Source organism: Chenopodium quinoa, unplaced genomic scaffold (assembly GCF_001683475.1).
Source record: "Chenopodium quinoa cultivar QQ74 unplaced genomic scaffold, ASM168347v1, whole genome shotgun sequence".
NCBI lineage: Eukaryota > Viridiplantae > Streptophyta > Magnoliopsida > Caryophyllales > Amaranthaceae > Chenopodium > Chenopodium quinoa.
Genome location: NW_018742974.1, coordinates 2,922,045 through 2,946,453, shown reverse-complemented (window position 1 = coordinate 2,946,453; position 24,409 = coordinate 2,922,045). Strand labels below are relative to the sequence as shown.

The 24,409-nt window shown below is 35.5% G+C and overlaps 2 protein-coding genes across 9 annotated transcripts; both read right to left on the bottom strand.

Annotated features, from left to right (window-relative positions):
- Positions 1-307: 307 nt before the first annotated feature.
- On the bottom strand, positions 308-11,289 carry LOC110729243. Of its 8 annotated transcripts, none has more exons than XM_021908957.1 (10): positions 10,755-11,122; positions 5,517-5,756; positions 5,301-5,426; positions 3,708-3,890; positions 3,303-3,537; positions 2,974-3,189; positions 2,806-2,898; positions 1,845-1,958; positions 1,318-1,762; positions 308-632 (listed from the first exon to the last, which is right to left on the bottom strand). In XM_021908957.1, exons 7-9 carry the CDS (start codon positions 2,854-2,856, stop codon positions 1,319-1,321), a joined length of 609 nt encoding a protein of 202 aa, XP_021764649.1. In that variant the 5' UTR covers positions 2,857-2,898; positions 2,974-3,189; positions 3,303-3,537; positions 3,708-3,890; positions 5,301-5,426; positions 5,517-5,756; positions 10,755-11,122; the 3' UTR covers positions 308-632; position 1,318. The 8 variants fall into 8 exon arrangements, with proteins under 8 accessions (XP_021764649.1, XP_021764652.1, XP_021764655.1 ...); XM_021908960.1 differs by having other exon boundaries at positions 5,301-5,402; XM_021908963.1 differs by having other exon boundaries at positions 1,845-1,955; positions 5,301-5,756; positions 10,755-11,289.
- On the bottom strand, positions 6,887-7,987 carry LOC110729242. The gene is made up of 3 exons (XM_021908955.1): positions 7,502-7,987; positions 7,110-7,415; positions 6,887-7,022 (listed from the first exon to the last, which is right to left on the bottom strand). The coding sequence occupies exons 1-3, from the start codon at positions 7,960-7,962 to the stop codon at positions 6,911-6,913; spliced, it is 879 nt and encodes a 292-aa protein (XP_021764647.1). The 5' UTR covers positions 7,963-7,987; the 3' UTR covers positions 6,887-6,910.
- Positions 11,290-24,409: the final 13,120 nt, after the last annotated feature.

Here is a 24,409-nt window from a genome sequence, read left to right as displayed (position 1 = left end):
TTTTGCCACGGGAATCTTGAAATTTTCTCCCGTGGCACAAGAGGCCGTGGCTAGAAAATTGCCACGGGAAAATGAATGTCGTGGAAAATTTTGAAATTTATGCCACGAGTATTCACGTGGAAAAAATATTCTCTTGCCACGAAAACTAACGTGGCTAACACATTATTTGCCACCAATTCTACCGTGGTGATAAACTTTGTTGCCACAAGTATTACCGTAGCTAATAAGCTTCGTTGCCTCGAATCTGTACTGTGGCTACCAAACTTTGTTGCCATAAATATTACAGTAGCTAACAAAGCTAAAAAAATTGTATAATAAAAAAAATTGCATTAATTAAAGCGAAATTAGTGCAGAATCACATACAAATACACAAAAGTTACAACTTTTATTTTATTTGTGTTTATAATACGCTAAAAACTAGATTAATACAATCTATAATTATGTTCATGTCTTCTACTTTAACTTAACATGATCTGTTGAGCTGAAGTTGATAAGGCCAGAAATATCAATTTGTTGCTGTTGTTCGAAGCGTAAAACCAGTCAAGTTTAATAGGGGATCTCATATGTGAGCATTTGTGAGATATGATGTGCTGCTGAACGACATTGAGCCCTTCCGACTCTTCACCAAAGTCCTATAACATCAAACAAAGAAAGCTTTAGCCCATCTAAATAACAATTCTAGCTCTTAAAGCAACCAACAAAGAATATGCAACAGATCTATAACAAAGACAACGGCATTTACAACGACAACAAAAGATGCAGCATCGGCATCGACTGCATCAACAACAATAGCAGAAGTGGCTAGCCTGGCTGCATGAACATATTATTTGTGACAATGTTATGCATTCACAATCATTGATTCTGTAACTCATCAAAGTATATATATATATATATATATATAAATCAGTTAATCTGTAATGTAGGAAAACTAATATAAGTCTGACTTAAGCAGCAGCAACAGGGGAAAGACTGCAGGGTAGCAAGCAGCGGAGGGGGAAAGGCAACAACAGCTAGTAAGGAGGGAAAAAGACACTAGGACAACAGGCTAGGAGAGGGGGAAAGGCAATAGCTGCCAGCACGGGAAAAAGAAAAAATGAAAAAAAAAATACTACGTATATAGGCTATTGCTTTTTCCTGTCAAGTGTAACAATTTGAATTGAAGTCTAAGCTTGCAACTGATATCCCTTTGTTTAAATATGCAGCAATTTCTAATCACCCAACCCAAGGCAATAAAGGAGCATACACATAAATATAAAAATTGGTTAAACTAGAATTTACAAAGTGCCATCAATAACCGGTGAAGATAGCATTACTTACTTCATTCCTTTGAACCTTGACATCCTGAATCATCAGAACCTGATGAACTTCCTGCTCCAAGAAAATCCAGAAGTTGACTAAACTTCTTCTCCCAAACTGCATTATTATCAGCAATTTTTCTGTCCACGTCATTCTTAACAGCTTCCGCCTCTTTTTTGGCTTGTTCAGCTTCTAATTTAGCCTGTTCTGCTTCTGTTCTAGCATTTTCAGCTTCTTTTCTTGCATCTTCAATTGCTTGATCTGCTTTCTTTTTAACTTCATTCACCTCTTGAGTAAGATCAATTCGAGAGGGCTTTACTTTAAAATGTTGCGTAATACTTCTACCAGGTCCATATGCTTTCAAATACCCATGTATATCTTTGCCAAGCACATCCTGAATAATTTGCTCATCTGTTTTCTCATTAAGACCTTTCTCTCTTTGTTCTTTTAATTTGTTTATCTCATCCTATGAATAAACAATATTAAGTTAGAAGATAAGATGGTAAATGTTAAATGGAAAATAACAAGCATAAAACTTATAAACTTACTACTGCATGAGTGTTATTTGCCAAATTGATTGCATTCACAGCCTTCTCAGATTTTCTTGTACGAGTTGCAACCAATACATCAACTCGAGAACACTTCCCGCCATTCTTCTTCTTCTACAAACATTACAGAGTTTTTAGAATCAAATTACACTCCTAATTATTGTACGTTTGCATATTTTGAATAAGTGCGAGAATTACTTCGTAAAATTTTTAGTGGTTTGGAAGCTAATGACATTTAGTTATGTCCAATAGAATTTAATTTTCCATGTGTCTAGAATTCAGCTAATAAAAAAAATAAAAAATAAAAAATAAAAAATAAAACAGAAAATAATAATTAGGTGTGTGCAGGAAAGGGGCGCGGGTGGTGTGCAGGAATGCTAGGGAACGGGGGCGTGGGTGGTGACGTGGTGTGCAGGAATGCCAGGGAAAGGGGGCGTGGGTGGTGACGTGGTGTGCAGGAATGCTAGGGCGAGGGGGGCTAGTGTACAAGCAGGCAGGCAAGTAAGTGGTAGGAGGGAGTGGGGGTTGTTATGTATGAAAGGGTTAGGTTGGTGTGTAGGAAATCCAGGGAAGGGGGGCTGGTGTGCAAGTAGGGAGGGGATGCAGGTATGTGCAGGCAGGTGGCATCTGGCAGGAGGGGGTCGGGGCAGGTGTGCAGGCAGGGAGGGGGCTGGTATGCAGGAAGGGAGGGGGCTAGTATACAGGCAGGGCTTGTGTGCAGGTCATAGAAAATGCAGCAACAGCAAGGGAGCACTCTCCACCCACAACAGCCTGCAACACTAACCACTTACAGCTGCAACAGATGCTTATCTCATTAGTTTATTTAGTGTAGCCTTTTGAGCTTTTTGGAAAATGATAGATAAAGGTAGTAATTAAGGCTTGATGTGACATCATAGAGTATTGTAGTCCTATATATGGCAAGAATCAAAAGTTAAAATTAGAAAGAGTAGTTATTACATACAATTTCTTGTCTAGTGCGACCGAAGCTTTTAGTGCCATTATAGTGAGGCATCTTCTGTTGTGCCCTACTTTTACTTGCTTTTTAGCTCTTCTCCTACAATAAAAAGGATTTAATCAATAATATACGTTAATTATATTAGAATAAAGATATACTATCTGTGTATTTTACCATAACCGCCTCTTCACTCCAATAGTCAACCAAGAACTTCCATTCCACTTTAGTCAGATGACTAGGCTTATTTTTGAGACGATCTTCTTTTGTTTTCAAGTTTTTATCATTAAAGTACTTTGATTTCAATTTGCTCCTAGCACCTCTGAATAAACGTTGTGCATGTTTCATAACACACTCCCGCCTATTTTCAGGGTCATCAAATGACCACTTCTCCTGCAAAAGACAAAGATAAATTAATTATTGCTCATACATCAAGTTGACAATGTTTCATTGTTAATAAGAGAAAGAAAAACCCCATAAACATGTTTATTATGATAACATATTACCGTGATGCAAGCCCACAAATGGTCTAATGTTTCAGATTTATAATCGTCCCAACATTTAACTTGTACCGAACATATAGCTTTATTTCGAACTTGTTGACCCAAGAAGAAAGAAAATAATGAAGCATTATCACCAATAGCCACACCATCATCGTCAAACTCCACATTCAGTTTTTCCCCAGGAGGTAACAGGGTAAGCTTTCTACAATATACCGTTCCTCTTTTTTTTTAGCAGCACCTGTATCAAGCATAAGCTCACTGGGTAGTGAATTAACATGACTTGAAGCATATTGTCATATATATACATATATATATATATATATATATATATATATATATATATATATATATATATATATATATATATATATATATATATATATGTTTTAAGGGATAATAAAGTCAAACCTGATGAAATGTTAAGTTCCTCATTCTCTGGTACAGTCATGAGTTCCTTGTCGTTCAATGGTTCAGTATCCAAAGATGCATCTTCAAGTTCAAGTGGTTGACCAATCTGTCGTCCTTCTTCATCATAGCCCCCCTTAGCGGTGTTATTATTCTCCCTTGTTTCTCCAATTTTTTCATCGTTTTCTATTTACATGTATAGAATAAAAACAAGTCTTTACTGAAGTGATAGGAAAGGATTGGTTTTGATTGTTGCAGAAACTCTCTAAGTGATGATATTGAATCTATAGCATCTACAAACTTTCCCATGAGTCTAGTTAATTGAAATTTTACTAATTCATCACAAAACCTAAAACTGATTTATTAACTGATTTATTGTTTGCTTTATTAACTGATTTATTGTTTGCTTTAATAAAAATACAACTATGTGTAATGGAATGGGTCAACGGGGATGAGGTATCCGAAACTATAGTGCAAGCTCCGGGGGATAATGTGGGTGTTGATTTGGATTTTTTGGAGGATTTAGCGGCTGTTTTAGAGGTCACAGAGGCTGCCAATGCTGCCACGAACACCACAGGGGCTGCTGCGTCTGCTGGGAACAGTGCAGTCTGCAACCAGCTTGTGATGGACAGCACTGACCACAGCCAGCCTGCGGGTGCTACTGCCAGCAGCTCTTATTTTGCCATTATTTTGCTGTATTTTTTTAGGTTCTAGTTGTTATTTTGCCATTATTTTGCTGTATTTTTCTAGGTTCTAGTTGAAGATATCTGCATAATCTTTTGCCATATTTTCTAGTTAGTTCTACTTTTTTTTCCCAAGATTTCTGCATAATCGTTTTCCATAATTTTTCTAGGTCCTGTGCATTATGCTTCCTGGGAATTAGTAAGATTAAGTAAACCCAATTCACTAAGTTTGTAATTGATTTTGTTGGGTTTTCAGTATTTTTTTTTTATTTATGATTGCTTTCTAAGTTCATTTGATACCTTATTTGTAATGTTTATAATCAATAGAATGCTTAATTTCTGCAGTTGTTATTTTAATTAGGGTGGGTTGACAAGCATGTCTTTTGAGTTACTCGTTTAATCGATCATTAGCGATCAAAAAGTTAATCAGTTTCATCAATGAATATGATGCCTGATGCGTTTTCGAGGACTGATTTCACTAGCTAGATTGCATTTTAAAAATTTTTACCCGTACTTTCTTCTTATGAATGCATTCATGGACAGAAGCATGTATGTCTAATCTATTAACATTTCAATGTTACTATTTTGAGCCTCTGCTATGTTATGCCATAATAGTGAGAGTGATTTCAATTTTCAGGGACCCTCGAATCTACAACTCCCCCCCTGTCTACACATGCACCTACCCACTCTCTTCACAAGCACCTGCCCCTTTCCCCTACCTGCTTGCAGCACACTCATTCCTATACCAAACTAAAGCTAAATTATATTTCTATTTACCAGCAAATTTCAATAAGAGAGTTCACATCACTTTTACCTAATATGACATTTTGAAAGCAAAACAGCAACTAAGGTACCTAATAAGATCAAAATGACAGTAATAAGCTAGAAACCAAAATCAAGAATAATGAAGTACCTTTTTCTAAGATATCCATGGCCATTGTGTTTTATGCTTTCTTGTTCGTCTTAAGAAAATTTGCCACTGAGTTTGGTGGAATGAAATTGTCTTTTTTGTTTCCTTCCCTCAAATGTCTTATGTTAGCTTGATAAAAATTAATTAACAAAAAATTACCAGAACTATAGAGGTTGGTTGAAAAACTAAATAAATCATACTTATTAGTTCATATTATACCTTTCTTGTAAACCTGATTTGAGGTTCTATTTCACGTTCCCGATCCTCAAGCTCATCATTAGTGGGAACATATTCACCATCTTCCATGCCAGCAATTTTTTTTCCTTTTTTTTTTCTTTTTTTTTTTGTCCCTTCAACCAAGCTTGTCAAAGAAGATGCGATTCTTTTTATGCCCAACGACTTAAGTCTGTTTTTGTTGGCTGCTATTGTAAGAAGCCTCTTTTTTTCATACTCATTCATCTGCATTTACAAAGTAAAAAACAAATAGGGTTAGACAATTTTACAATAGAATTTTAATGCACATTGAGTGCCTAAATCTAATTTACTACCATCCACTGCATCCCTAATGCAAAGCTGCTGCCAGCTACTATACACATGGTGTACAATTACTGTCAAATACTACAAGCCATTTACCAATAACTGTGCATAAAACAAAAACATCCTGACATACATCTATTCAAATAAGCCAATAAAAACACGATTGCAAAGTGTGAAAAAATAAGTAATTATAACTACAAAGGTTTTCCAGGAATCCATGAATATATGTATCAACACATACAATTCCTGCTAAAAAAACAAAAAGAAAAAAAAAATTAAGCAATATCAATATCATCATCGTCGCTCTCTTGGTCACTCTCACTGTCATCCTCATCATCATCCTCTAGCAAATCGTCGTCATCTAATGTTTGTAAGTCCATATCATTTAGATCTTTGGGTTGATTTTCCTTGGTAGCATCTACAATCATTTCACTAATATCATCTCTTATTTCAACAAATGGATCATGAGTCTCTTGCAAATTACTTGAGCTTGAGATATGAGCACCTTCAGATTGTAGTTGTTGCAATGCATCTTCTTCACTTTCAGTCCCTTCCTTTTTTACAACATTATAGTGATGCCTTGGGTGGGTCTTCACAACAACAAGCCAATCGGGATCAAGTCCGTCACTAACATAGAAGACTTGTTGAGCTTGAGACATGAGCACAAAGGGTTCTTTGGTACGCAATGAACAAAGACTATTGACACTCACATTGCCATGTTTGTCAACTTTGACACCTCTTCCTACCCTATTGACATCCCACCAATCACAATGAAACAAAACCACACGCTTTCCATCTAAATATTGTATCTCAAGTATGTTAGTGAGAATCCCGTAGTAATCTTTTTCCATATTCCTAGCAATGCCTTTCACTGTAACACCACTATTTTGGTGTACCCTTTTCATTTCTGTATTCTTTGTGTGGAATCTGAATCCATTTGCAAGAATCCCATTGAAGCATTGAACACCATTCAAAGGACCTAAAGCCAATGTTTTCAAATCTTTCACTACTTGGTCATTGCAATCATTAGGCAAATCGATGACCTAACAATAAATAGAATATTAGCTAATTAAAACTTATACTAGTACTACACTTGTAATTAAAAAATAACTACATTTGATTTTAAAAAATACCCGGTCACGAAACCAATCAACTAAATTTGTGTTTGATGTGGACTCTTCATATTCACTGAAATTCAAAAGAATAGTTGTTATAAGATAATCATGGGAAAGTATACTTGAAGTTTTTTATAAATAGAAAAGAAAAATATCATACTCTAAATAAGTTTGTGCTTCATCACAATTCTTAAGTACATATTCTCGAACTTGTGTTAACTCTTCTTCACTAAGAGACCTACATTTAGCCTTCCCTAAAGGAACACCAGACGATGCAAAAATTGATAGACCCTTGTAGTCATCATTTTCCGCATCATCATTCCTCTCAAGTTGATTAAATTTTGTCTCGATTTCATTCAAGTATTTTGAACAAAAGTACATGCACTCCTCAATGATGTAACCTTCCGCGATGGAACCCTCTGACCTACTTTTATTGCGAACATAGCATTTAAATCTATGTAAGAGCCTACAAAAATAACAAATTTTTAATAAAGAAAAAAAGTTGACTTAGTTAATAAAAATTATTAAATCAAATTTGAAATGCATAAGTACCTTTCTATCGGATACATCCAACGATATTGTACTGGTCCACCAATTTTAGCTTTCGTAGCTAGGTGAAGACACAAGTGGACCATGATGGTGAAAAAAGATGGAAGAAATATTTTCTCCATTTCACACAAGGTGACTATAATTTCACGTTCAAGATTTTCCAAATCTTTCACTTTCAATGTCTTTGAACACAAGTCCTTGAAAAATGTACTCAACTTCACTATCACATCGTACACTTTGGGTATGGACACCCCACGAATTGCAAGTGGCAATAGTTGTTCCATAAGCACATGACAATCATGGGTCTTTAGACCATAAATTTTACGCTTATCGAGGTTTATGCATTTAGAAATGTTAGAAGAATATCCATCGGGAACCTTTAAATTCTCTAAAAACTTACACACTTTTTTCCTTTTGTGCCTTAGACAAGGTGTATAGTGCTGGAGGAATATGCCACTTTCCATCTCTTAATGTAGGAGCAAGATGTTTCATAACCTTCAAATGCTTTAAATCATGTCTAGCCTTTAGATTGTCTTTTGACTTCCCATCAATATCTAGCAATGTACCAAGAATATTGTCAAGCACATTTTTTTCAATATGCATGACATCAAGATTGTGACGAAGTAAGAGGTTACTCCAATACGGCAATTAAAAAAAAAAATGCTTTTCTTCTTCCAATTATCATCCCTCTTTGGCAATTTCATTGTTTTACCAAATTTCATGCCTTCAAGGTCCTTTAGTTGTTCTAAAATCTCATTGGAAGATAATTTCCTAGGAGGACCTCTTTTTTCTACTTTCCCGTTAAAGGATTTATTATCTCTCCATTTATGATCGGTAGGTAGAAATTGACGATTGTCCATGTAACAACATTTCCCCTGATTTGGTAGCCGAGCAGAGCTAGTTTCTTTCATACAATGAGGACATGCTTTATAGCCTTTGGTAGACCACCCAGATAAGTTTGCATACGTAGGAAAATCATTTATGGTCCATAACAATGAAGCACGCATTTAAAAGTACTCATTCCTTGAAGCATCATAAGTCTGAGCTCCAGTTTCCCACAATTCTTTTAACTCCTCGATTAATGGTTGCAAATACACATCAATGTTATTTTCCGGTCCACTTTTCCCTGGAATTAACAAAGATAGTATCGTGTAAGGTTGTTTCATACACATCCATGGAGGGAGATTGTACACAACAACCACTACTGGCCATATACTATAGTCACTTCTAAGCCCGCCAAATAGATTGAATCCATCACTTGCTAAACCCAACCTAACGTTACGAGTAGGATATTCTTTATCTAAATGCTTCCAAGCTTCACTATCTGCTGGGTGTCTAAGTACTCCGTCATCTTCTCGTTTATCAGAGTGCCACCTCATCTCATTTGCTGTTTTGGACGACATGAATAGCCTTTGCAACCTCGAAGTTAGTGGGAAATAGCGTAACACTTTAGGAGAAGCTTTATCACGCTTAGTATCGCATATGGAACACTTTTCAAGGTTAGCATTCTCTTTCCAAAATAGCATACAATCATTTTCACATGCTTCTATTTTTTCATAACCGAAACCAAGATTAGTAATCATCTTACGTGCTTCATAATAATTTGATGGCAAATCTGCACCTTTAGGCAAAGCATTTTTGAACATATGAAGCATACTAGTAAAAGCTTTATTAGTCATGCCATCCATACATTTGATTTGGAATAACTTCAAAATGAATGACAATTTAGAAAATTCATTACACCCGGGGTATAAAGTTTGTTGAGCATCTCTCATCAAATTTTCAAACATTTTTGCCTCTTTTGTATCCTTTTTATATCTAGGTTGATCAAACTCCTTAGGTTGTTGCTCCTCATCTAACATGTCATCTATGTCATCATTGTAAGAAACTCCAGGACTAAACCTGTCATGGATCATTCTAAATATATCATCATGAGCACTATCTCCCAAATCATTTCTACTTTTCTTTTGTGGGGGTTTGAATTCTCCATGATAGATCCAACGAACATAACCTTGCACGATTCAATTCACTATCAAGTCGGTGTAAATTTTGTCCCGTGTTTTATGTGGACCATTGTTGCATCGATTACAAGGGCAAGGTACCTTCTTTTCCTCCTCTCCTAAATCACTATTCATTTCTAAGTCACCAAAAGCAAATTGAAGAAAGGAATTAAGTCCATTTATATATAGATTGTCTGTCCTATTAGCACACCTCATCCACTCTAGCCTCTTTTGAACCTTCGGAGTATCCATGTGACAATAAAAGCTATGAATGCAAAGAGAGCTAGTTAATTGAAAAGTGATAATAATAATAAAAAAAATTAATAATATTTTGTGTCTTACTTCTTTAAGGCTGTGTTTGTTAAGAAGGGTTATCATTATTAAAGAAAACTACCTATTCTGACCACTCATACTTTTATATTGCTGACACTGAAAAATTGCGAAATTCCAAAGAGGGAGCTTCAAATTCGTGGTTCAGCCTTCTACAAAAATTGGCCTTTAATGTCAACTATCATAGTTTATTGTTTTTTCCAGCTACATGATATGGCATACAATGAGGTAATATGAAATATCTAGCGACATAAAGACGTCATTGGAAACATCAGCTTCAGATTTTAACATGATTTGATTATGAAATTTGATTTTCTCTTTTCCCCTCAGATATTGTCATTATGGACGGTAATTCCGAAGTATATTGGAGGATTGATTTCATCAACTCAAGATGTTGGTCAAGATCTATAGCATAGTTGCAATGCATTTGAACTCAAGTACCAAATATATCATATATTAGCCATTTATTTTCTTTAAGATGTCCAATTGTAAAAGATTTGAGGATATTGATCATGTTCGTAGGATGGCACTATTTAATTTTACTAATATCATAAATTAGACTAATTTAAGTAGCACATGTACACAAATTATCAGAAAAAACAGATTATACAAAAAAATATAATCAAAGATACAAAGTAATTACTTTTCACACAAGAAAAAAAAGGAATAAATTAAATGAAATCAGGAAAATTGCCATACGAAATTATGAAAATTAAAGATAAAAAATCTTAAGCCACACCAATTTGTAGCAGAAATTGTAAAAATAAAATCAAAACTCGAGAACAAATCTGTTCAACCATAGCAACTAGAATCCAACGTAATTCAATTTCTTCCACATATGTATTAGAAAAAATAAATTAAAATCGCCATTGATTCACACATTAAAACACAACATATGAGAAAAACGAACAGTTAATAGATCTAACTTGAAATTTTGTCCAAGAATTGATCTTCTGAGCGTTAGACGAATCTTCGAATTAGGGTCCTTCGAAAGAACGGTTTTGCCTTAAGCAAACAAGGTTTCTGAAAAAAAAAAATTAATAGGAAGGTTTCTGATTTTTGAGGAGAATTTTGAGGTTTTGGTAAATTGTTTAATAAGTGGCGGCTAATTAAAAAAGAAAGTGGCGCCTAATCAATTTTGGGATTTGTGAGGGGGATTAGTGTTTGTGAGTTGTTTTTGTTTGGGGTAATTAGCTACCTAATCTGTGAACTACTTTTTTTTTTTTAATACGGTCAACTTACATTATTTGTTAATTAAGATTAAGTGATACTTTATATAAGTATCAGTATAAGTGTATAACATAATGAGTTAATAAAAGTTATATTATAAAGGTGCTTATTAATATAAAAAAAAAAACGAAATTACTTATTCAAGGGTTACTTATTTAAAGAGTTACTTGGTCGGTCAAAGATTACTATTATAAGTTACTTATAACCAACCGAGTAACACATGAATAACTAACCCCTAACTGACCAGATAACCCTTGAATAAATAACCCCACAATAAGTATTCTCGAAATATAAAAGTACGTACTACGGAGTATATAAATACTTACTATTACATTATCATGTAACTAGAGTGGACAACACGAGTGTTTGGGTCAATTTTAGATCTAGTTATTGTGGGTTACAAGTAATTGATGTAAGACCATGTTAATTACATTAGAAAAGTTTGTTTGATATCATTTGATCTTGATAGTTGAGACCAACAAGAACCATATGTATTAGAATATTTAGAATTGAAGTATAATTATGTTTTCTTACATTATTTAATAATCAAGTTTAAAAAAATAAAATTGTGTGATTATCATTTCAGCTTAATTTCATTTTAGTTCGTTTCAGCTCCAATCAGTTTAGTGCAGTTCCGTTCAGATCTGATCCGTTTAGTTCAGTTCAGCTTCAAATTTCCTTCATTCACAAAAAAATATTCATTTCAACTCAAATTAGTTCAGTTTAGTTCAGCTCCAATCAGTTCAGTTCAGTCCAGTTCAATTCAACTCCAATCAGTTCAGTTTAGTTTAGTTCAGTTCAGTAAATGTGAACAAGCCCTTAGTCTAAGAAAGAGTTAAAAAGTAATTTAACTTTAATTAATAATAGAATTCTTTGATCCAATATTATTTTAATAATCCCATAAAATTGATTAACAATATTGTTAGAGTAATATTAGGTTATTGTTAATCCATGTTTTAACAATCCCATTCTAATTATTTCATATAATAGTATAGTCTCCCGTCTAGCTTAATTTATATATATAGGTACTTGTATTATCATTGTAATGTAATTTTGAAACTATGCTCATATCTATTACGGAGCACTAAATTATTTCAGATTATACTTATATTATTAAATAAAACATTAAGATATATTCATGTGTATCGAATGCTATGTTTGTTGTACACTATCTTTTCTTTTTGTGATATAAAATTGTTCATAAATAAAAGACATACGACATCTACAAAGAGATTAAGATCTACTAAATACATAATAATTGAATCAAATAAAAACATTCGTAAGCAAATTAAAGTTACGATCGTTGTTGCATATCGTACTATCTTATATTTATTCAGTGAGCAATTCGGATATAAAATTATAATTTTGTAACTAAAGTTCTAATCAATAAAAAATCAAAAAAATAAATAAAAAAAATTAATTTAATTTAACAAAGATACAAGTAAAATGTAGGAGGGAAATTTACCTCCATAATCAGTAAAGAGTTTAACTTGGTTGAAAATTTTGTGTGAAATTCTACCCCTAAAAGTAAATCTCATCAAAATGAGGCGGTAAAACTCCCTCCAAATCAATACTCAGTATAACTAATATATAATTAAAAAAAACAAAAAAAAATTAAAAACAAAAAACATTAAGAAAAAGGGTGTAAAACACTTAAACACTAACAGAGTAACATCTTCCTCATATGTCATATGCGTTCTTCATCCTTCACTTCATTTTTTTTTCTTTTTTTTTTGGAAAGCCAGTTCTTTACTCCATCCTCCATTCTCTACCAATTTCAAGCTTTTAATCCAACTACTCTCTTCTAGAATCAAGTGGGAAATCTCAAATTCTCAAGTAAGTTCCTTCTCTCCTATATCTGAAATTTAATTTCTCACTGAAATTCGGTTTCAACGGTACTTATTGGGTTTTTTTTTTTTTTATTTTAATATATATGTGTGATATCAAAATATCATTTCGGGTTTCAAAGGGTTGTGAAATTTGTTTTCAATCTATCATCATCTGCCAATTAGCTGATTTCATAATGTAACTCGAGTTTCAATGGGTTTCAAATCATCATTTCGGGTTTCAATGGGTTTCAATGGACTATGCTGAATGTTGCGCTATTTATTGATAGTTATTTGATTTAGTTGGTGTTCAATATATTTTGCATTTTTATGTGAGATTTGAGTTCGGATCTGATTTGGGTTTAATATTTGATTTTAAAAAAAAAATTATTAATTTTTTTTTTCTGGGGCTATATATTGTTTATGCTATCTACGGATTGCGTCCAATTGGTTGGAACATCATATACCCTCTAATTTCTTCTTAGTATTTCAACCATCGATAAAAGTTCTAGTGAGAGCTGTGCAGCAGCTTATCATATAAGAGACCTATACATTGATGGAACCACGATGTGGTAATTGGAAATTGTAGTGTTGAATCAGTGAAGTTAACAGGATATACATACCCTTTCTTGAGAAAAATATGCCTTTCTGTAGTATTGTTTATACTAGACACATAATATCTATACTTAATATTTTTGTAAAAGGTTTTATTCTTCCCTTCTTGTGGATGATAAATGGAAATATGGACACATAATAGAAATTAGTTTAGACACTTTGGAGGGCCTGTAAGGGCTTCTTTTGAGTTTGAGAAAGGCTACATTATATGCATTTTCTCTCTAACGCGGTGTGTGTGACTGTGGGAATGGTATTGAGTCTACTCTACATGCTACATTTGAATGTTTTGGATAATGAGTATCCCCTTGTCGATTAGGGTGAAATGTACCAAACTTTTTTATTTGCTCTGTTTTAGATGTGTGTCACTGTGCTATGAATGAATGGACTCTAGTCCTTTTGTATGGCTCGCCTTACCTTGAGTTGCGTTCTGCTGTCTGGAACCAGCTTAATACCATGTTCCATTGTTTGCCCCCTAATATTCTTGTTCAGGGTGATTTTAATCACCTTGATTCGTTAACTCAGAAGTTAGGTGGATCTAAGCGATTACAAGGTCACCACTCATTGTTGACACTTAGGCACCAGTGGAGCCTCAGTAACATACCATCTAAAGGGGTGGCTTTTTTTTTTTTTTTTTTTTTTTTTTTTTGTTTTATTATTACTTTTGCCAAAAGATGCTTGTTTAGCTCAATGATGTTGCTTGTGTAAGCGTGTGTATTCATGGATTTCTATTAGTAGCTTTTGTTTCACTTAACAGTGTCTCGTATTCGATTTGTTTCCGAAACTTGTATATATGTAACTCAATTTATTTGATAGTAGAATGCAGTCATTATGTTGTTGCTTCCCTAGTATTTCCCTCTGTTGCTACCCTACTATTTCATCCCTTCCTGTTTTTGTGATAAAACTGCTGCTGGCCACTTGTTGTCGCACTATTGTGTGCTTGTTGTACTTGATTCGAATCATAAATTAAAAGCTGAGAGATGATGATGTTCATTAAGTTAATCGAATTAATAATCAAGTGAATTGTTATGGCTAGTGTTGCTTTATTGCTTAATTATCCTACAAATTTATACCTGCAAATAGAAGAACCTTAGATCTAAGAATTTTATCTTGGACATAAACCTTAGCAGAACCAATATCTTAACCCGACTTGGGTTGTGTCCTTGTTGTTTATCAGTCGCAATATCTTCCATATAATGAGGATAGAATGGTATAGTTAAGGGTGGAGTAGTTTTGGCGTACCATCTTTGTGAAACACATAATTCCCCGTAAGTAGTTCATTATGCTATGTTTGGATAACAAATTAGAAGGGAAATGGAAGGGAGGGAAATAGGAGGAAGGGGGAGGAAGGGAAAGTGGAGGAAATGATGAGCTCCATTTTCCCTCCAAATCTCTCCAATTTTGAAGGGATGGTCTTTATTAAAGGAGGAGGGAAAATGGATCCCTCCCTCCCCCTCCCCTTCCCTCCCCTAACATATTATCCAAACAAGGAAGTTTGTCTCCATCCCTTTTTCTTCCCTTCCTTTCCTTCCATTTTTTGTTATCCAAACATAGCCTTAGTCTCATCTATTTGCTCTGTTAGAGTTGTTTTACTATAACTCGAGAGTTCCAGAAGTGGAGCAGCTTTTATGAATTACACAATTCTGAAATCCATGATGCAGTAGATGCTGCCATGCAGAAACCCATGATATGTATTTCTGCTTGTTTTTATAGGGGGTTATTCTGCTAAATCTATTCATTTTATTACATCCCTTTCCCATTCTTTGGCTGGCATTCAAGAAGTTACTTACCTACCACTAATGGTGATGGAAATTATTTCAAATTTTGCACCGGTGTTTCTCAATAGGTACTTCTCTACAACCTAGTGGTATCATCCCTCTTTTCGACACTCCTAGGTGTATCAATGCTGACATGCATGATAGCAAGGCCTTATAATCAATCTGTGGTTACCATCATAGCAGTCGCTCTGTTTGTTTTGTTTATTACACTCTCTGAATCTCGACATTCTTTTCTGCAGTACTTTATACAATATCACCAGGCTGCCTTGAATTCTATACTAGCATTGACAACACCGGAGAGAATTAGTTTTTGTGGTGATGTGTCACCTATTTGTTCTGAACAATATTTATTTTCTTTTGAAGTATGTTTGTTTTTACTGCCTTAGTGCAGTTGGATATTTTTCTTTTTGTGCTTCCTTGTTGCAGTTGGATGCTTTGTTTGTTTTGTTGCTTTGTGCAACTAAGTAATCTCAGTACCTTTTTATGCTATGTGTGTTTTGTGTTAACTTGTGTTTGTCATTGTATTACAGTTGTATTGCAGTTGTATTACAATTGTATTACAATTGTGATGTAATATTGCTGACATGTATTTGTTGTTGGCGCTTACTTGCTCTATAGGGAAGGGTACTTGTAGCGATGTTGTGTCTCTCTGCACTTTTCCTGGCATTGTTGTCCTTACAAAACAGAATTGGGTGAGGGGTGGCCGTGGGTTTCCCCAACAACCCTCTGATTCTTAAGTCAGTACTCGTAGTAAAAGTAAACTGAATTGACTAAGTTTGAGTAAAGAATAGTACCATTCGTGCCGCATTTGGCTGTTGGAGAGTTTTTGCTTTTTTGTTTTTCTCATTTTTTTGGTTTTTTTTGTTGTTTTTTTGTTTTTTTTTTTTTTTTATTTTTGTAAAAACGAAAGGGGTTGGAATAATAACTACGTTCCTTTCTTCATTCCTTAGAAATGATAAAGCTTTAAATGTGCTGCATTCCAGCTTCTCTGTACCTCTTTACCTTCTACGCCCCTAAGTTTGTATGTTGTGTTGCCTACTACCTTGATGATCTCGTAAGGCCCTTCCCAGTTGGGTGCTAGCTTTCCTGCATTTACTACTCTTGTGTTCTCGTAAACCTTTTTGAGGACCAATCTTCTACCCTAAAGACTCTTTCTCTTACCATTCTCATTCTTGCATCTTCCCTAAGTTCCTCTACAGTATCCAAATTATGTACCAACTCAGCTTGATTTCTTTCTTCTATCATCAATCCGTACCTTGCAGTGGGGACCTCTACATCTGTTAGAATTACTAATTCACATCCATACACTAGTGAGAAAGGAGTGTAACCTGTGGCGCCTTTTGGAGTTGTTCTATCTTCCCACAGTATGTTGGGTAATGTTGGGTAATTCATCTGCCCTCTTCCCTTTAGCGCCTTCCAATCTCTTCTTCAGGTTGCTGATTAGAACTTTGTTGCTTGACTCGGCTTGTTCGTTCGCTTGTGGGTATCTTGGTGTAGATGTGATGAGAGAGATGTTCCATTCCTTGCAGAAGTTTGTTATCTTGTTACTGATGAATTGGGTCCCATAGTCAGAAATGATTTTTGCTGGTACTTCAAATCTTCTTAGGATATTCTTTTTTATGAACGAAATGACATGCTTGTCTTTGATGTCCTTGTATGCTTTTGCTTCTATCCATTTTAAGAAGTAGTCCGTTATTGCTAGGAAGTAGACTCTTTGCCCTGCTGAGGGGGGGCAGCTTAACAATGTCCATTCCCCACTTCATGAATGGCCAAGGCGTCTGTGTTGGGTGTAGCTCTTCAGATGGCTTATGTGTTAAAGGTGCGTGCTTCTGACATGCTAAGCATGACCTAGAGAATTTTGTGGCGTCCTTCCTCATGATAGGCCAGTAGTATCCCATTCCGAGTGCTCTGTTGGCGAGGTTTCTTCCTCCTAAGTGATTCCCGCATTCACCACTGTGTAGTGATTGCAATACTGGTTGTGCTTCTTCTCTTTCTAAACATCGCAAGAATGGTCCTGCTATTGACTTCTTGAAGAGCACATTGCTGATTAAACAATACTTGGATGCCTTTAAGGCAAGTGCTTGAGCTGGCACCTTTCCTGCTAGTGTTACCTTGTGTGTGAGATAATCTTTGAGAGGCTTTGTCCAACTGTCTTCTTTTTCTGTAAGGTCTGTTAGTATTTCATAGACGTTCATGGTTTAGTCACTCTCTATGGCTGGTGATAGCACGTGCACTAGTGGTATAGCTCTGAACTCATCATGGTTGATGTTTAACCCTATGTTTGCCAAAACGTCTGCTTTAGTATTTAAGTTCGTGGGTACTTATGCTATCTTGAATTCTTTGAATTCCTTAATGAACTTTCTTGTTACCTCTAGATATGCTATCATCTTTGTATCCTTTGCTGCATATTCCCCGTAAATCTGGTTCACAATGAGTAGGGAATCGAATATTACCTCCAGGTGTTGTATCTTCATGTCTTTCGCCACTGTAGTCTAGTAATCAATGCTTCGTACTCTGCTTCATTATTGGTTGCTTTGAAATTATACCTTACTGCCTGTGCGATTTTGTCTCCTTGCGGTGATGTAAGCACTATTCCTAGACCTACACCTCAAATGATTGTTGTGCCATCTATGTAGAGTGTCCACTTTTGCATTGCCTTGGGTTCCTTTAGGGCCAGTACTTCCTTTTGCGCTTCTTTCACAAGGATTTGACTGAAGTTAGCTACGAAATCCGCTAAGGCTTGTGACTTAATTGCGGTTCTTTGCACATATTGTATGTCGTACCTGCTGAGATGTAAAGCCCATTTTTCCATTTTGCCTGACATTTCTGGCTTTCTCATGATGGCCTTGATGGGTAGTTGGTTCGTACTCGTATAGAGTGGTTTTCAAAGTACGGTCGTACCTTTATTAAAGCAGTAACTAAGGGCCTGTTCTGATTGACTGAACTCAGCTAAACTGAATTGAGCTGAACTGAACTGAACTTATTAATTAGTGATTTTTAACTACGGATTAGTGATCTTTGATTATTTATTGATTATTTATTACTATACATATGTGTATATATTAATGTACATATTAAAATATTTACGAAAAATATACTATATAATTATAAAATTTATGGAAAATATATTAAAAACTTGAAACCTCTAAACATTTTAAACACATATCCTATTTAATTTTAAAATAAAATAGTATTATGACAAAAGAACACAACAATTACTTGTATCTAATCTATTTAAACAAATTTTAAAAAAAATATTTAAAAAAAAAAGAAAAAAACACGAAAATCTAAAGAGGCAACGACCCAACAGTCCAACACCCTAACCCACTCTCTTTAATGTTTTAATTAATACATGTATCTAACTAGTATCTAGCCCCAAATTATTATTATTATTATTATTATTATTATTATTATTATTATTATTATTATTATTATTATTATTATTATTAACATGTCGTCGTCGTCGTCGTAATAAGCGCTTAAAAGAATGAAATTTGGCTTTATATCATTAGCAATATCATTAGACATAAATTAAGAGCTAAACTGAATTTCAACAGAAGAGAACAGGCCCTAAGGCTAGAATGAATTTCTCTAGAGATTGTTTCCGCAATGAGTAAGGTTTTTCTTACGTAATAAATAGGAAATTGTTCTTTGTCTTCTTCCCTGGTGAGGACTGCACTGATCGTCCCTTCTGCGAGGTATAGCTGGAGTGGTTCTCCTTCTTTTGGCTTGGAAAGTATTAAAGGGTTGGCTAAGTACCCCTTCAACTTCAGGAATGCCTCTTCGTGTTCCTGCTCCCACTTGAACTCTTTGTTTTTCTTCAATACGTCGTAGAAGGCTTTATTCTTGTCAGAAGATTAAGAGATGAATCTATTCAATGCTGCTATCCTCCCCGTTAGAGTTTGTACGTCCTTCTTCGATTTTGGTCGTTCTAGATCCAATATGGCTTTAACCTGTTCTGGGCTGGCTTCTATTCCTCTTCGAGTCACCATGTAGCCCAAGAATTTTCCTAACTGTACTCCGAATGTGCACTTTATGGGGTTCCATTTCATGTCGTACTGCTTTAAGATGGCAAAGGCTTCCTTAAGATCCTTGACATGATCAACTACCTTCTTGGATTTAACCACCATGTCGCCTATGTAGACTTCCATTATGTTCCCGATTTGCTCTGCAAACATCTTATTTACCAATCTTTGGTATATTGCTCCTGCGTTCTTCCTGAAAGGCATTACCTTGTAGCAGTAGATCCCTTGGCTTGTAATGAAAGCTGTTTTCTCCTGGTCGTCCTTGTTCATGAGGATTTGATTATAACCATTGTATGCGTCCATGAAAGAGAGTAACTCGTTCCCTGATATTGCATCTACCATGGCATCAATATGAGGCAACGGGAATGGATCTTTTGGGCAGGCCTTGTTGATATCTATGAAGTCGATGCATATACTCCACTTCCCCTTCTTCTTTTTTACCACTACCACGTTGGCAAGCCCTTCTGGGTACTTCAGTTCTCAGTACTTCAGTTCTCTAATCATTCCTGTCTTCAGTAAGCTCTGGACCTCTTCATTGATAACTTTATTTCTTTCTGGCGCTAACTTTCTTCTTTTCTGCTTCATTGGTGCGTGCATCGAGTCTATGTTTAGCTTATGGGTAATCACATCTAGAGAAATTCCTTTCATGACTTCATGTGTCTAGGCGAACACGTCCTTTTCTACTTCTAGAAATTCTGAGATTTGTTGACGAAGGTCTGGACTCAACTTTGATCCTTTTCTTACTTTTTGGTTTGGATGCTTTGGGTTCAGCTAGATTTCTATTGCTTCTTGTTCTTGTGCTATGCTGAGCTTCTCTTGGCCCAACTGACCCTCTGATTGCTATGCTGAACTCTTCTATGTAGACGTTGCTTTTAGGGCAATCTTGTAACATTCTTTGGCTTCTTTGGGATCCCCTTTAATTGCTATGATGGGACTCTTTCTCCTTTCTAGAGAATTTGGACCTTTTCATCAAGAGTTCTTTGAGATAGCCTTTCTTCAACAGGTATGCAACTTCCTTTCTGAGCGCGAGACATTCATCGGTTGTATGGCCAATATCTGAATGGAAATCACACCATCTTGACGAATCTTTCTTCTCTCCTAGCCTATCGTTCTTCCTAGGCCACTGCACTGTATCTCCCATCTTATTCAAGATTCTAATTACACCTATAAGGTTAACATTGAAACAATATTCATGCAATTTAGGTGGGAGTTCAGGATCTTCCTTCCAATCTGAGAATTCTTCTTCGACAGCGTTGACCAATCCTTCATCGTAGTGGGACCTCTGGTACGGTTTAAACCGATGGTCCCTCCTGGGAAAATTGTTCCTTCTTGACAAGCGATCTGGCTCAGGAGTCTTTCTTGCGTACACATCTTCTTCAAACCTGACCTGTGCCATGGCCTTAGCTTGCACATCTTCGAAGGTTGCACAGGGATACTTTGTTAATTCCTTATAGAGCTCGCTATGATCCAGCAGCCTCCTCCTGAATGCTTCAATTGTTGGGGAGCATCACATATATGTATCCCAATTTTCTCCTTGTTGAACCTGTTAAGATAATCCCTCAACTCTTCATGTCTCTGCACGACACGATACAAATATGAAGATTGCTTCTCAATCTTCCTGGTGCTTGCGAATTGGATCTTGAATAGGTTCACCATTCCTGCAAAAGATCGAATAGTACCATTTTCTAAGTTAATAAACCAATTTAAGGCTAGACCTGACATAGTAGCGGCTCCAAAGCCTTTGCACATGATAGCCTCTCTTATGTCTTTGGGGATTAAGTTGGTCATCATCTTTTGTTTGTAGAGGGACACGTGCTCATCTGGGTCTGTTATTCCATCATACATGGCCATATTGGGTGTGCTGAACCTCTTTAGCACTTCCACCATGGCGATATCTTCTGAGAAGAGTGACTCTATGTAGTCGTCTACTGCCTCTTCCTCCATGGGCTTTGGCACTCCAGCGATCTTTGCAATCTTGGCTTCGAACGCCTTGAGGTACTCCTTGACTACCTTCTCTATCTTTCCCTCCTCTGTTCCTTCCTGCTTGCTTTTCTTGAAGGTTCCTGCATCAATGAAGTCTAAATCTAGGGTATCTTCTCTGCTGTTAGAACCTTTTTCCTGTTATTAGGGGTACGAAAAGTTCCAGACATATAAAGTTGCATGGCTATGCTTTCAGTGCTCTTTCGGGTGTTAACATTTTGGATGCAACTGACTATATTTGTCTACGGAGGGCTTCATTTTATCTGGTTAAGCTTGTAAGATTAGCTTTAGTTTAGACTTTCTGGGCTAACAATGTTTCGATTTGGCTTTTTTCCTGGTCCAGGGTTTGAAAGAATGCGTTCATTCCTTCATTGATTTCGGCTATGGTGAAGGGTACTAGTTATCTAGTCATGGTGATTGTCTTGGTTTTGATGGGTTTGACAAGTTAATTGATTATCAGCCCCACGGTGGGCGCTAAATTGTTTAGGCAAATCTTAGTAAGGTCATCTAGGAATTTGCTTAGGGATTTGGGGGTAATAACAATCAAGCCACAGGTATCAAATACAATAACCAAGAACAATAATAAAGCATTAAGTAAACGATTATATTAAAAGAGATTAAATTTAGAGATACAATACTGAGAAAGGATAAGCTTCCTTGTTCAGCAAGGACACAATTCTGAGAGAATAAGTAGAGTAATCTGTTTATATTAATGTATGAGTGCGCGTACATGAGTATCATAATGCCGAACTATACTATTTATACCTAGGAACAACTAGGGTTACAAAGTTATCAAATATATTCAAACGTGGGAGATCCTCTTGATTTTATTCTGTTTCCCTGTTCAGCAGGTGTATTCTTGGTAAGTATCTTCGTGATTGATATTCTGATCTCGTCTGCCATACTTGTTCCAATCAGGCCGTTTTGCTTGATTTGGTGTATTCTTTGATCATAGGATGATTCCCTAATTGCATTGGGTTGCTTGGTGATACGGGCCCAACACCACATAACGTAACATTTTTACTATTCCATGGGGGTTTCTGATTTATTACAGATATATATGCCCCAATTCTCTAATCTTTAATTTGATCACATGCTTTAATATATAGCTCCTATTAAAGAATTGTATGCTCTTGTTATTTTACAATTAGATCAAGGGATCTTTGAATATTATTTGCAAACTATTTTATTTTAAGGATTTAAAACCGAGATCCATGTTTATATACTTGTAATCATCCAAAATTCTTAATTTAGGTGATAGAGGACCTTATGTTTGTCATTATCATTTCTGCAGGGTACCTGAAGTTATAGGTATGCCTATTATTGTTGGTAACGTCTCATATCTTAAGTGGCTCAAGAACTGTACAGGAGACTTAACCTCGGCAAGAACTGTAATTCTGATGGATACAAGGTGCTGCTATTGTTTGGTGCAATGCTAATTGTCAATCTGACAAGTGGGCAGATACATTAGTCATTTAGGCTCTTGCCATTTGCATGTTCTTGTCTCATTAGATTTTGTAAATGAATGTGATTCTGTTTAATGTAATGGGAGGTGATTTTCTTCTGTGTTTGTTTTGAGAAAAGCTTTGAATGTGAACATTAATTTCCTGTTAATTGTGTTTGATAACAAGTTCAACTATTTTATCAGTGCAGGATTTGTGTTTCTAATCATTGCATTTATTCGTTTTTTAGTTAAAAGTTGAAAGATCATAGTTTGTGATAAGTCATGTTTATCACAATGAGTATGCTATATATTTTAGTACGAAGTCTACATATTTTGGCTTTGGTTAATTATGCCAATGTTTAATAGTGGATTTCATCTGAATATGATGTATATTTGAATCTAACTTTAAGATTTCAGCTGATCCATATAGCTATAAGATCAGGTATTCTCTTTCTCGCATCTATTTCATTTTTATCTGTTGACAGGTCAACTTTCCACACAGATAGATGAAGATCATCATAATAGCTTCATCTTCATTGACTGCAACAAGGGTCCTGGAGCTAGATTCATCCATGCTACTCTTGATATGACCATTTAAGATATTATGTCTCCTATCGACATGCCTGCAATTGTGAAATCATTCTTTGATCACCATAAAGTTGTCAATTATGATGTCATACTAGGCCTTTGTGATCTGTTCAGGTAAATTAACAGATAGTGGAAAATCTACAAGTATTGTCAGGAGTTTCATTTCATTATTTCAAGTGTATTTTTTATCTTATAATGCAGTATCAGAACTTTAGGAGAAAAGGATGTCCTGCATCTAATTGTATAATTTGTGCTACAGGTAACATAGTTTGTAGATGGGATTTTCATCGGTTGTTCATCAATGAATCATGCAGTAGTTGATGGAACTACACTGGAATTTTTGGAACATATGGTCAGAGATACATATGCAACACAGTCCTATTTCGATGTCAAAGCTACCGATTCATGAACGTTGGTTTCCTGAAGGATATGGTCCACGAGTCACCCTTCCCTTTATCCATACTGATGAATTCATAAGAAGATATGAGGCACCTCAACTAAGAGAAAAAATAATCCATTTCTCGTCAGAGTCAATATCAAAGCTCAAGATGAAGGCAAGAATAGAGGTTGGAGAGACTAATAAGGAGATCTTATCATTGCAAGCATTGTTTGCGCTAGTCTGGAGGTCTATTACCAGGGCACGCTGTTTAGTAGGTGATCAGAAGACTACCTGCTTCTTGGATGCTAAACTGAGGCAAAGGTTAAACACTCAACTGCCTCAAGATTATTTTGCCTAAAAATTCATGTCATTCTTTCCACTTTGGTTTTTTGGACGAATATTGTAACATTACAACCTTTTTTTTTATGAAAATATGTAAGTTTATATGTATGTAAGTGTTTATATATTAATTTAAGTCAAAAAATGCAAAAATAAAAAAAAAATTTGGGCATTAAGGGCACCGGTTCTTAACAGAATCAGTGCTAATAACTGTTTTTATTTTATTTTATTGGGGCATTAAGGGCACCGGTTCTAAATAGAATCGATGCTAATAACTATTTTTTTTTTTAGGGCATTAAGGGCACCGATTCTGAACAGAACCGGTGCTAATAACTGTTATTGCCACCGGTTCTTAACAGGTGGCAAAAATCATACTTTTT